General features: G+C 45.1%; 1 protein-coding gene across 8 annotated transcripts in view; it reads right to left on the reverse strand.

The window, feature by feature from the left end:
- Positions 1–14,211, reverse strand: part of KALRN (kalirin RhoGEF kinase) — a 525,469-nt gene that overhangs the window by 352,542 nt on the left and 158,716 nt on the right. For all 8 annotated transcript variants that reach the window (XM_064451199.1, XM_064451195.1, XM_064451194.1 and 5 more), the window contains exon 2: positions 7,208–7,282. In XM_064451199.1, coding sequence (XP_064307269.1) covers positions 7,208–7,282 — 75 coding nt within the window. The remainder of the gene's footprint in view (positions 1–7,207; positions 7,283–14,211) is intronic.

A 14,211-nucleotide genomic window follows, 5' to 3' on the forward strand; every position in this document is an offset into this window, starting at 1 on the left:
CCCGTATCCCAAAGTCAACTGTCTGAATCAAATCCTAATGGCCAACATTTGCAACATTACATTTAGGGTTAATGACTCCAAAAACAAGGCTGTGCATTCCCACCAGAAGGTCCCCTGGAGGAGCAGATCAGAAGCTGTAGACAGGATGCTTGGTACAGCCACTGGAGGATTCCATTTCCCACCAGGAAGATTTGTTCCACCATCACCCAGGTCACTGAATGCATTTGAAGAGACCACTTGTTATGGCTTGTAATACACCTTTGCTGATTTATGCAACTATTTTGGGGTATTTCCTTAATTTTAAATGTTTACTTGTCAACAAGCCACAGGGAAAATTGTCTTATTTCCCGTGGAGAAATTTATTGCCCCAGCAAAGCAAAGCTAAGGACAAGTGAGGTTCATTAAAATGAAGGAAGAGCTTCTTTTCTTTGGAAGGCAACACTTCAAGAGAGAGTCCACAGGAGCCCATTTCTTCCTCTGGAAGAAGTTGTTTTGCTGTGAAGCATCAAGGGAGCACCAGTACCCTCCTCTTCAATGCTGACTCTTCCTCACACCTATGAAAACCTCGCTGCCTTTTGCCCCAGCTGCAAATCAGGTTTTTTTGATCTTGCCTCCTCTGTTGCAGATGTATTGGAATAGCTGTATATTTTTAAAAAAACAATAGAGAAACTGAACAAAATAAACACCAAAATCTTCTAAAACTAAACACCCCAGTGCTCACCCTCTTGCCCCTGGAGAAGGGAAGGGAACAAAACAGCACGTGGTGGTGCCAGTTGTGCTGCTGACGGTGGTACTGCAGGCACTCTGAACTCACACCACTGGGCATAACGTTAGAAGGTGTACAGAATAAGGAGAAACAAAGAGAGGCCATAATCACCCTAATCACACACTGTCTTCTTCACTTGAGATAAGCACAGAGAAACAGCAATGACAAAGTTTCTGACGTTCATCAGCAAAGTGAAATACGTGATAAACCAATTTAATGTAACTGGCTGCTCAGGTTTGCCGCATCCCCGGCAGTAAGTCCTCGACAGCTACAGCCAAGTAGAAGATCCTGCAAATTAATGAAAGTCCAGAGGACAGTTCAGGCTATTGCGCTTAGATAACTGCTATTAGGATGTCTTGGTCTTTTTCCCCTCTGGTTTTAAGAAGAAACTCAGCCTAGAGCTGGGAAACACTGGCAGATGAAAATGTTTCTGAAATTGCACATTCCAGCAAAGTATTTCCATTTCAAATAGCCTATATTTTCCCACAAAAAAAGTATCAAAAAAACCCAACCATTGCTAATACAGAGAGGATGTCCAGTTGTGAATTTCAGTTCTTCTTGTCAGTAAAAATTGATTCCTTCAAAAAACACATATGCCTATGAACCAAAGCATTTTCACAGAAATTGGGAAGTTTTCACAGGTGACGAGTCTGATAAGTAGGACAGAAGAGCACACCTTACTGCAAAATGACCAAAATGGTTGGTTGTTATTGTATTAATTATCTAAGGTGCTACTGCCACCTCCCTGGCTCCTTATATTGACTTATAAGCTCCCAGCCTTGATTTCTACATAAGGAGAACTCTTGACTACCTGTATAAATGAAGACGAGACCTTTGCTGAGATACCTGTGGAGCTCGCTGTGTCTTTAAGGACAAGAAAACCCTGTGAGCTGGAACGAGATGGGATGTATACAGACCTTCTTGCTTCACAGACTCAGTTCCTTCCTCTAACTGCTATTTTGAAACACCCTATCATTAACTATACCTATATATATATACACACTCCTATATATATATACCTATATATATATATATATAGCTCTACCTATGTGACAGGATGCAGGGACTCATTGACCAGGAGCTGGTCAGAGTCCAGTGTGTTTGGATGACACCCAATCAACGACTCGTGATGCCACAAGTTCTTGCAAGTCTTTTTTGGATAGAAAATTTGGTTGGGTTGATTTTTTGCCCAGTTTTGTAAGGCACTTGAACCTTTCTGCCTTCCACAAGGCAGCACAGGTTGTATCACTACTCTCACACATGCTAATTAAGGAAGTACATAAAGGAGGAATCTCCCTGCTCTAAGGAGATATTGGTAGATCTTGGCAAGCTGCTGGTGTCCGAGTGCCAGGACAGTAAGTGTTGGCAGTGACTAGACATTCTCCACAGAAATTGTTTAATTTAGTTCATGGCTACAGTTAAAATGTATGGAAAGAAACATAGCAACTGATTCTGCATAATACATTTACAACCTGTAAATGAAATCAGAAATCCCAGGAAACATTTTGATTTCTGCTTTAACCTTAGATTCCTGATGAGCATATCTAAACAGCCCCTATAGGTAAAGGCTCTTCTCTATCACCAAAATAACCTAACACTCTTGAAAAACAAAAAGGGAAAAAAAAAGCACCAAACAAAAAAAACCCAGCAGGCTGAGACATCATCAAAAGACCTGGAAACTTTATAGTCTAAACTTCCTCATTTTCTTCTTCAAAGAAAAATCTGCATCAATGCAGCAGCAAATCCTAGATGAAAGCATGATGGCCAAAACCGCTAGGAAAATTCAATAGTCAAGCAATACTATGTTTTTCTAATAGCATTATTTCCTCATTTTGGAATTTCATTGATTTCAAACTACATCAGGAAAGGTATAAAATGGAAGACATTTTTCTGTAACAAAATATAGAAGAATTGTTGATGTTTCATTTGAAATTTCCATTCCAGAGAAAGAGTAGAATGGAAACTTTTAATTGAAATCAAAACTTTCTGTGCAAATACAAAATGTTTACATCATTCAAAATTTAAATATTTTGGTTAGTTTTATTCCCAACCCAATACAAATTCCAGTGTCCACAAATCCACGTTTGAGACCCCATGAAACATGGATCTGAACTCTTTCAGTGCCCAGAGGGCCCTGAGGTCTCATTTCAACCTTTTCTCTGAAGAGCGAAGTGCATCCATCGCAGAAAAAGAAAAACATGCCCCTCTACATGTGGTTGTGTGTACCTCTGGCACTAAGTGACCTATGGTGTCTTCAGACAAGTTTTTAGGAAAGTCAGTGTCCTCCCCTCTGAGCCTTCCTCTTTGATTCATCCTGCTGGCCTAGATTTAATGAAATATAATTGCAAAGTTGTCCTTTCATCTGATCTATTTACACTGAAATTCCTCCTATGAAAGACCTTTTGGGAAATCTCTCTCTGTTTTTCCTTCAGGCTTGCAGCCAGGCTCAGACGTCACTGTGACCCAGCTCACAAGGCTGCTCCCAAGACGAGGGGTTGGGGACAGTGGGCTTTTGAAGGACGAAGATAGCCAAACTGTTACTCCATCCACTTCTCCCTCCCCCATTCCTTCTGTTGCCCAGAGTCTACAGAGAAACCTCCCACCTTGCTGAAGACACGTTGGGAGCTCTGCTTGACACAGCTGCAGCAGCTCACTGGCTTATTACAGCCTTCTGTCTTTTGCTGTTGATTCCTCCGTGCTCAACCACGCTCTCAGAAACCTGGCCAGCCTCCTCCTTTGTACTCCTGCCTCGGCAGATGAGCAGACAGTACCTGGGTGACAGGCTGAAGCCCACGCACTGCCGCTCTTCTGAGCCCTCCAGGGAACGTGAAGTATTGGGAAGGATCCTGAGAAACTCTTCTGAGGGGGATGCAGGGAAAGGGCAAATGCTTTCAGTGAGACCCATGGAATTAGTCAACTAACAAGCTTTTCGTAGCCTAAGAGTATGGAAAGCTCCATGCATGAGAAGGGAACATGGTAACCGGCTCCCCACCCTCTCCTGAGAGCCTCATACGCTTCCTTCTGTATTGCACTGATCAATAGACAATCTGTAAATATAATCAAGCAGCTCACAACATCCCAAGTTAAACCACTCTTCTAAAACAGCATCTGTGTTTCCTAAGAAAGACTATTAAGTCTAGCTTCCAAAACATTTCACCACCTCTCACTGAAAAAAACCACCTAAAATAATTTACAACCTGTTTTATTTCCTCTCCCCTCTGTGCTCATCTCCTTCTCAGAACACAAAAACAGTCTGGCCTACAGCTCACTCCCTGATGGTTCCCAAACCCATTCCATTGCTGGAAGCAACACAGTGAACCACCCAGGCAAAGCCAAGATTTTATTAGGGTTTAGGCCACAAGCAGGTGGCCCAAGCCTTCCACCCCTGCTCCAACACCCTGCTTCATCTGCTTCCATGAGGTCAGCAATGGCAGCAATCAGACAGCGATGGCTGGGATGCACCACACCCCTGACCTCTCAGGCCATCTTGCTGCTTACGAGTGCTGGAATGGGATTCTCAGGTGCTGTTTAGCACACATACACATGAACTTTGCTCGGGTTCAGTCTAGTTCATATATGAGATCACTGGAAGAACTCAAGAACCAGTTCCAGGAAAAAATCCCAACATTATCCACCCCTCAACTCTCCCATGGCACAGGGATGCGGATGCAGAGCCCTGTGCCTGCTGCTCGCTGCCGCCTGAGCCAGCTGAGGGGAAGCGCCAAACACAGAGCCCCAGACGGCATTTAGGCTGGATGAATCCATGCCCAGCTAGTTAGAGCTGTTTTTCAACTCTGAAATTAAGTGCACTTCTGAAAGCTTGAGTGCTCCTCTGAGATTACACGGCTGTGCAGGCAGGTCCTGTTGTGCCTGCTCTGCAGCAGGCAGCAGCCGGTGTCACTTCCCTGCCTGTTCTGCGCTGCTGCTCTGCACGGTCCAGGTGTGGAGCATCCACAACACTGAAACACGAAGCACGGTATAGCCCTTGCCTGAAGGATCTTATTTGCTCTCTGTAGCTTTCCTGTTGAATCATCGACTGAAAAACAAGCTGGTGAGCCACAGCAGATGAGAAAAGAAATAAACTACGTAGCTGAGATGTTCAGCTGAGATTTTTTTTGTGCGCGCTGATAAATTCTGCTGGTGTAAGGAGAACTCCCTTGACAACTTTACAGTACTGTTATCGTTAAAATTAACTGTAGTATAAAACTCTGAAGAAGACTCAATAAAAGGCTCCCTTTCCTTGAGGAAGCCTGATTACAAACACAATATGCTCCCAGAGACTGTGTGAACTACAGAACATTATTTTTTTTTAATCTTGCAAAGTCCAGGTATTTGATTTTTCTATTTCGGCAAATGTTTTCTCTTCTGTGCTCAAAGCATATTCTAGGAAGTTAGTCCATTTAAAATCCAATTAAAAAGAACCTAGCCATCAGCTGAAGTGCTCAAATCCTTTTCTTAATCTGCTTTATTACAACAACCCAGGGAAAAACTGGGCAGTACTTAAACCGGAGGCTGGAGGGTGATCCTGGAGTTTCTGCAGTAAGACACCAGCCGCTCAGACCATTCTATCTGCAAAGGCCCCTGACAATTGTTGCCTGTAGTCATTGCGTTTGGAGACCATGGAGAGGAAGTGTGAATCCTATGACTGCTAGCTAGCTAGCTGTGTCAGGAACAGGCACATTTTCAGCAGATACAAGTCTGGAGGCTCATGAGCCTACAAGAAGCGGCTGTCCCTTGCCTGCAGCAGATCATGGTGTGAAACCCTGAGGGATCGTGTTGGTGCTGCTTGTTTAACGCCTCCCCATAAGGCCGGCTTAGCCCAGGACAGGATCTAACGAGCTGATGATTTGGTGTGAGACCTTCTGGCTCAGAGCTGAACACAGGCACAGTCAGTGGAAGGGGCTATATAAACAATCCAGGCAGGTTGTCATTACTAAACATTCCATGAATTACCAAATGATCCTGCAGTCATTTCCATGCGAAGCAACAGCAGGAGCCAAGAACCAAATTCCAGTACAGTCCCTGCATAAATTCCTCCCTTTCACCTCCCCAGAGCACCCAGTTCAGCTTTGTGTCACAAGTCTGCAGGTACACTGTGCTTTTATGACTATGTTCCCCTCTTTGGAGCAGGGAAAGACCACAACCATGTAAAAAATTTCAGGACATTCAGAATGAGGAAAAGTAGTATGAGGTAAAGTAGTCCTGAATGTGAGTAACGTTGTTAATATTCACTGAATGTGAGTACTGTTGGGATAATCTTGGGTTTTCACATGAGGCTTTTGGTGTCTCACAAACTTCCCTCAAATCCTGGATTTTCATGTCAATGGTCATGTTCAGGGTTTATAGAGCCACAAATTGTTTGCCCAAGTCACTGCTGGACTTGTGATCCCTGGATGAATTAACTGTCACTATACATGAAGACATCTCACACCCACCATTAGTCAAGGCAAAAGCTTTTCCAGTCTGGTCAGGCATCTCCACAGCTCACCAGAGTGACAAGCCCCATCCTCACCAGCCCCACTCCAGCAGCCAAGGAGGAGGAGCCCAGGCACCCAACAGCCTCTAACACTGCTGCTCTCCTCCCCTCTGCAGTCAGCATTACTGTGGAGATGAAGGAAACAAAAAGCAAAGACTGGAGACAAGGGGGCTGGCTGCTTTTGATGCAGGTTTTCTCATTGCAACGGGGAGGATCACCAAAAGCAGCCTGAATGGTTTGCAATCATCAGAAATGCTGGCACTGGAAATAACCTATTTTTTATGCTGCCAATTTAGGTGACTTCATGCAAAATTATGATCACTTCAGACCTTCTCATCCCCCTCTCCCTGACAAGTTGTAATTCATCCCAGAAACAATATCATTCAAGCCATTCTCAAAGCCTTTTCCATATTGTCTAGTCCTCATCCACCTCCAGGTCCTCAAGATTTGTCTTCTGAATAAAGGCTGTAAATCTTCATACAGGATGGCAGGAGATCTTTGAGCGTCTGAGCTATTATGTAAATGCAGCATCAGTGGTACTTTTAACTGCAAGTTGATTGGGTTTGCAAATGAAATACCAGTGATTTACAGGCCTGAGTGCTTCCTACAACCAGGAGTTAATGCTATTCAATGACCTTGAACCCAAATCAAGGTCTGTGAACCATTCTGAATGCTGAGACGGCACAGGTCTGGGCTTGAGGTGAGAAGCTGCACTTCATCCCACCTGTGATGCCCATTTCCCTGTTTCTCAGAATATGAAGAAAATTACCATGTTTCAAACACTCTGAGTATTACTGGATAGCCCTGTTCTACATAGGGCCTTTTTCTTAGCAGAAGACCTAATTTAAGTACTACCAAGACCAAACGTGAAACTGGTTCCCTGTGACTCTGCAGCACCATAAGGAACAAGGTGCAGCAGGCAGTGCTCATGCTGGGCTGGGGAGATCCAGAAAACATGTACTCACCTGACACGAAGGCCACTTTCTCCTTTAGTATAGGAAGGACATCAGCAGCTTTTAAACCATCATTTCGAAAAGAACCTGCAAAACAGAAGAAAACAGGAAAGACACATTAGAAGAGAGCATGTCCTTGCTCCCAGCTTCATGGCCACTCCATGTTTCTCAAAATCAGACTGGAGAAAGTCTATAAATTACATAACAGCACCAAGAGACAGACCCTAATGGCTGACGCATGAACAGCACTAGCATCAATGAGATATGTTTGTAAAAAGAAAATATGGAGAATCAACTTGTCACTTTATCCTTCAGAAGTTCTGAAAGGTTAACAAATTTCCCACCAAGGAACCAGATTTACCCCTGCTGCATTTTTCAGAGACCATACTATTGAGCCTGGGAGATGCCCAGCTTGCATGCCGAGCCAGGAGCCTTCTCCCTTCACTGTTTTGAACGCAGTCCAGATGAAGTGGCAGGGTGTATTACAGCACATACACGTCCATTTAGCATCAGCCCTTGAGACAGATTTGCACAGCAGCTGACTTCCCCCCTTTCTGCTCTACACAGCACGGCTGGAGATGGAATGGTTTAAGCTGGGGACTGTGCTCAGAGGGAGGACATGCTCCTTACAAGCCAGCCAACATTTTCCCTGGGTAAGGAGTGGTTTGAAGCCACAGCGCATCCTTCTGTAATTCTTGCTGTTTGATTACATGTTAAATATATACCTGCATAGGCCATTTGCCTTCTATACAGTGCCCAATTATTTAATGTCTCCTGAAAGTTCACCAAAAAAATCCCAGGTTTTTACTCTCCTGGAAGCCTTAGGAAAAGAACTGCCAATGGTTTCAGCCACCAGCACCATTTTCCTGCTTTGAAAAAGATCAGCGGTCACAGATCACCTCACGGCAGGCCAGACACTTCCATCAGCACTCTTACAAAACAAAAGGTGGGTTTGAAGGACATCTTTGCAGTTGCTCTGAAAAATAACTCATCCATCATTGGGTAGAGAATACCCATCATGGCAAGCGATCTTCAGCATGGCCTTAAACCTATTCCAGCTTGTCAAAGAGTACAATGTGTTTAAAACCCCGTGTTTTTACTTTCTGCCTTTCACAGACAGGCAGCAACCACCACTCTTCCGAGACAGTACCAGGGCAAGAGAGACTTCTCACTAAGCAGCTTTCTTTACTGGCTAGACACAGGGCAACATTGGTCCAGCCATCAGACCTTCCTTGCTGAACACAGGAGATGACACCTGACCATCTGGGTCTGAAAGTGGGAATGGGGATAAAAGCCCTTCCTATATATTGTCATCTATTTCCTGCATCTTGCAGCCTGCATAGGTACAGCCCTTCAGTCCATGCAGACATATGGAACAGACAGGATGAAGGCCATATTTTTACCTGCAGCTGAACCTGTGCACATCTACAAGTATTATTATTAGTTTTATGGTTGAGCTAGTTACCATTAGTGGCAAATGAGGTACTGTTTGCTGTTCACAGTCAGCTTGTGCAACAAACCTGTCTTGTACATACAAATACATCCCTCACCAGTGACCAATGTCTACAACTACCTCTCTGTGTCCCCACATACTCTCAGGCGTCACCTCCACGATACTCAGCTCCAGAAGATGAGCAAGCTCACCAGCTGAGCCTATGCTCATAAAAATCAGCACACAAAGGAGTGAGGTAATTCAATGCAAGGCCAAGACCAATGTAACTGCAATTTGAACAAGCATTGGAACACGGTCCTGAGAGATCCCTAAGGAGCACTTTGTGTTACTAAAGGGTTTTGGGACCAGGGGAGCTAGTCCTTGTGGCTGAACTCTTTCAGTGTTCAAGTAAGCAGGCTGTTGTGCACTCTGTGTTAAATACACGAGACTTTCCTATTAACTTACCCTGTTAATAAGAATAACCTCTAAAATCCCAGGCTGTGGCTAGCTCTCACATCAAAGGCAGGAACCGTTCCGCCACAGGCAACATGTGGAATTTAAGCAGCTTTGTATATAAGCATCTCATCCAACCGTGAAGCAAAGGAGAACAGCCAACATTGTAGACACATCATGATGGCTCAAAGACAGTGAAGCAGAGTACTGGGCCAAATTTCTCCAGCTGCAAGATCAGCAGTGTCAGTGCAAGTTGAATTTTGGCCAATATTTGTTAAATTTGTCAGGGAAACAATAAAGTCAATTCTTAGGCACTTAACTGTGCAGTAGACATAATACAACTGAAGTCTTAGCAAGTGTTACCAAAAAATGTCAGTGGGTGTGGCATTCGTATATGTAAAACACACAGTAAGGACTTCTTAGCAAGAGCCCGCTATACGGAGGGCTGAAAGACAATTACAAACACTCTCCTACAAGGAAGGACTGCAAGTCACAGAGGTAATACACATAGAGACCGGGACAAAAAAGTATGATTTTTAAAGATGATCACATCCTGAGCTGCAGCAGGGCAGGCTGCAGGCAAGGGACTTGCTGCCAACAGCCCCAATGTCCTGTCTGTGCACAGGAGAGACACAAAAGGGGGCAGTGCTGGCAGCAGGCATTTCCACCTTTCTCAGTATCCCCCAGGACACGTCAGTCTCGCTCCAAAATGATGAAGGAATTGGAAAACTGTGAGTCCATCCTACAGCCAGGGAATTTACAAAAATTCCCTTGGGAAGAGGGAGGAAACCCCTGAAGGTAGATCAGTGACTAAAGCAATGCCCCCGCTCTGGGCGATGTACATGCTCGCCCAAGTGGCAGCTCGTGACCCGCAGATGAGAGAGACCATAGCCACTGCTTTCAGAGGTCAATCCAGCTCCTGACAAAACCCTCGCGTTAGCAGCTACACCTCAAAGCATGCTGTCAGGTTTTCCAGGAAGGGCCGGGGGAAGGGATGCATAAATGGGAACACCAATGGCTGTAATAAAGGCTCCAAAAGCAACAGCATATCTGCCTCCAGGAGGCCCCAGCACAGCAATGATGCATTCCCCAGTTTCTAAGTTATTATAAGCATACCCCTAATAATGCTCATTTTCATCCTATCCCCCAGCTGTTTCTAATACATTTGTTTTGTTTGTTTGCGTGCTGGATCTGAAGCCATGTCTGTATAGCACCATTTCATTTTTGCTGCAGAGCCCCGGGTATACAACCATTTAGGCAATTCATTCCTAGATGATGACAAAGGTTGTACTTTGTATCCTGCCCTACACCTCTCTCCTACCCCTTTAAGACCCAAGGCCTTCTGTGGCGGAAGGACAGACAGATGAAGGAAGGGCAGGTTGAACACTGAGCCAACCTGCCCCTTGTCCGTGCACTGGCTTGCTGGCTCACCATCACCATAAGCATGGGATTACCCAAGTGTGCCCCTCTTGCCCTTCTACCTGCAAGTCTCACCATGGTCTGCAGAGAAGCTTGAGCACTGCAGCTGCCTCTTTACCAAAAGAGAGGCGCAGAGAGCACGGTGCCATGTCCCAGTCACCTTGCAGCCACTCACACCTTTACCAAGCCCTGGCTTAGTGTGCTATCCACATAGTGGGGGCACTATGGCTATCCACAAACTCTTATTATTCCAGTGAAATGAGAAGAAAGCACACCATGCCTGCAGGAGCAGCTGACAGAATAATGGATTCTTATAAACCTGGAAGCACTGAAAAATTTAAAAAGTGGATCCTCAGCATGGCTGAGTCACGTTTCAGGGCACAGCAGCATCATACATGCAGAGCCCGTCTCCTAGCAGGATTCCCTGCATGGCAGAAGCAGCTCACAGCTCTGGATGAGATGCTGTAATGAGAAGCCAGTTGGGTGAGACAGGAAGCTTAAAGCGTGTTTCCATACTAAATGCAGCAAACCTGAATTTGAGAAAATTCCTTTTCCCCTGCACAAATGCCTGAGCTGGCCTGGGGAACTCACTGCTGCAGGATGTGGAGGTCAGCAGCTCAAGGGGCTTCCCGAACGGGTTAGAGATCTGCAAACAAACACCTCCAGGGAACTGTAAAGATTAATAAAATAAACAAGAGTTTTGGATAAAATATAAGCCTACAGACTTTGGAGTGAAAGTCAAACTCCTGGAGTGAAATATAGATTATCCCTGGAGACAGCCCTGTGGGCTTTTAGGATTTCTTTCTCTAGGCAGAGTGCAAGGCCTCTGATGGCGACACCGTCTTGGGCTAGATAGACCCATGGTCTGCTCCAGAGTGGCTTTTCCTAGAAAAGCTTCAGTTCTAATCTGAAAAATGAAGCTCTTGGCTTCAAATAAAGATCAGCTGCTGAAAATATGGAAATACTTTCTATACTTAAAAAAGTATGCGTAGGCAAGAAGAAGGCCTCCTGTCAGAGCACTGCATGGGGCTTAATCACTTGGCTCCTGATGCCTTCAGCGGGAGTTGTTCATCCCAAGTCCCATGCAATGTTTCAGGAAAGGCAGCCCACATTCTCATAATTCTCAGAACAGATTTGACTATTTAAAAACTTTGGCATGAAGTTTCTTTAACCAAACAAAACTGAACTCCTTGGGCTAAACCCATCCCTCGAGGAATTCTACTGCAGTCCAGGAGGCAACAGGAGAATTAATCTGGTCCATATTGTTTCTTTCTTCTTCCCTCAGTAAAGGCCTCTCCTGTATTTCTTCCCCCCACTCCCCCGCCCCAGTTTTTGGAGCAGTTATCTCCTAGGTTTATTATAGCCTATTTGCCTTCCTACCTCTCTTTTTTATCCCTCAGAGCCTCAGTGGATTTTATTTTGGTTTGCAGCATGGTAGCATCTTGGCTTTCTACAACATACAAACAGAAGGAACATCTGATGTGAGCACTGAGAGGCAGAACAAAGGAGACCATTATTCCCATTGCAGCATTTGAAAACTGAGACACAGAGAGATTGACTTGTCCTGTGTCAGACAGAAAGTTTGTGCAGAGCTGAACCCTCACTTCCCCAATGCTTTTCTCATACAACCATCCCTTTGTTTTCTGGCAGAATATAATCCTCCTTTTTCTTCTCTTTACACTTCTCGCTTCCTCCTCCTGCCCTTCTCTCTCCATTATTCCTTCTTTCTGCATTTTTGCCTCAAATATTTACTTTTTGTGTGCGCTAAACCCTCTTTAACCCCTTCCTTCCTTCCCGGCTCTCTATTGTCTGTCCCTGCAGGGCTGTGAGCCTTCCTAGTTTGATTTCTCTCTTTTTCTATAAGACATGGAGAGGGGCTTAGCCAAGGGCTGCCAGGGCCTTTGCCGCTGGGATTTTGCTGGCTGAGGCTCATTGGTTCAGAGGCCACAGCATGGCACAAGCATTTGGCTGAATAGAAGCAACATGTGCTCCGGAGTAGTATTTTAGCACCATCTGGCAGAGATAAATGAGGCTGGACACTCTGCATCTGCCGATTGCTCCTCTGCGGATGACAGCCTGATCCCTGATGCAAAGAAAGAGCATTTTAGTGCCCTGAGCCTCCCAGGAGCCTGTGAGGCTCTCCTGCTGCCCTTCCCCGCTGCAGGCAGCAGAAGAGTGGGTTTTGGCTTCACAGAGAAAGGGAGGAATGAAGGATGGATTGAATTGAACTGGATCTAAAGGCAGCACCAACCAGTAAGAATACAAAATTAATCTGTAAATATCATTACCAACTATTATTAAAGAATAACCCACAGCTATGTATTTCACTAACAAAGGTTATTACTCTTCTTAATAACCAATAAAAAATAATACCTGGCCTTACCAGAAGCATTTATTGCAGGTCGGAGCGTGGCAGGGATAGGGTGAAAAGCAGGCTGAACTAACATTAGAGCCGTGGGGCAAGGATGGCGGCTGTCCCCCTGCACCCCTGGTTCACTTTCTCAAGCAATAACTTCTCATCTGGTGCTCCTGACATGTCCACCCTTCCTCAATGAATCAGTGGAGCAAACAGACCATCTGCGTTCAACATACCCTGAGCAGTAAATGTGGCCACAGCATGCAACGCTCATCTGGGGAGACCAGCAAAAGCTAACACAGACATTGCAGATATTTTCCGTGGAAACACAGCTGGCATTGGCTGTGTTTCTTACCCCGTGTGGAGGAGGGGCTAGAACTTGCTTTCAGCTCTGCAATGGAAATGTAAATAATCCCCAGGACCTTGGTAGACTTGTGATGGTTTTCCTGCTATATAACTGAAGACCCACAACACATTTAAGCTTGTGGTTGCAGTCTACTTATTTCTGTATGCGTAAGTGTATACAAACACAGGATTACAGACATAAAGGTACACAAAGTGCCTAACAGGTACCTGATAGAGGATCCAACCACAAATCTGCTGTGAATCTGACCTCTGGTACTCCTATTAGTCTCATACAGAGTAAATGTTTTTATGTCACCAGGTCTAGCGTGCAGCCTGACACACAGGCCAATGCCATAGCCTCAAAAGTTGCAAGAACCGTGGACACCAAATAGATGGTCTGCACAGAAGGCTAAATCTGCCACAGCACATGCCAAGCACTTTAATCCAGCTCAGACAAAAGTTATATTCGTTACATTGCTGCATTTATTCTAAAATTAAAAGACTAATGTTGCTTTTATATATAACACTTAGGCTCAGTCCAAGACTAATATTATTTTCTCTGTGTTTTCTTATTCTGTCCTTCCTTGTATTAATTATACACCACTTCAGCTTGCTGGAACACCCTTCTGGTCACAGGTATTGAGTGGCATTACTACAGGCTACCTCCGCTTCCAAGTTTTACCAGTGCTTGTCAGAGGTCCAGCAGCTTTTCTGCCTCCTCCACACTGACAGGTTGGTCCCTCCGATTTCCCACTGCTTGAATCCCTGCAAAGGGAGAGCCACTGCCAGCACAGCCCCCTTCCCTCCCCTGCCTGTAACACCGAGAGGCAGGGCTGGGATCTGGGGGAGCTTGCTAATTGCTGAGATTGTTATTCCTTCCACGAGGTACTTGGCAGCATCGAGCCTCCCAGCACAGCCTTTGAATGTCCACACGTTTAAACAGTAGCCTCAGCTTGAAAGCATGCCAAAGAATAGGCAAGGCTTCAAGAAAGATATAGCCACTTGCAGCAA

Source organism: Phalacrocorax carbo, chromosome 5 (assembly GCF_963921805.1).
Source record: "Phalacrocorax carbo chromosome 5, bPhaCar2.1, whole genome shotgun sequence".
NCBI classification, from domain to species: Eukaryota; Metazoa; Chordata; class Aves; order Suliformes; family Phalacrocoracidae; genus Phalacrocorax; species Phalacrocorax carbo.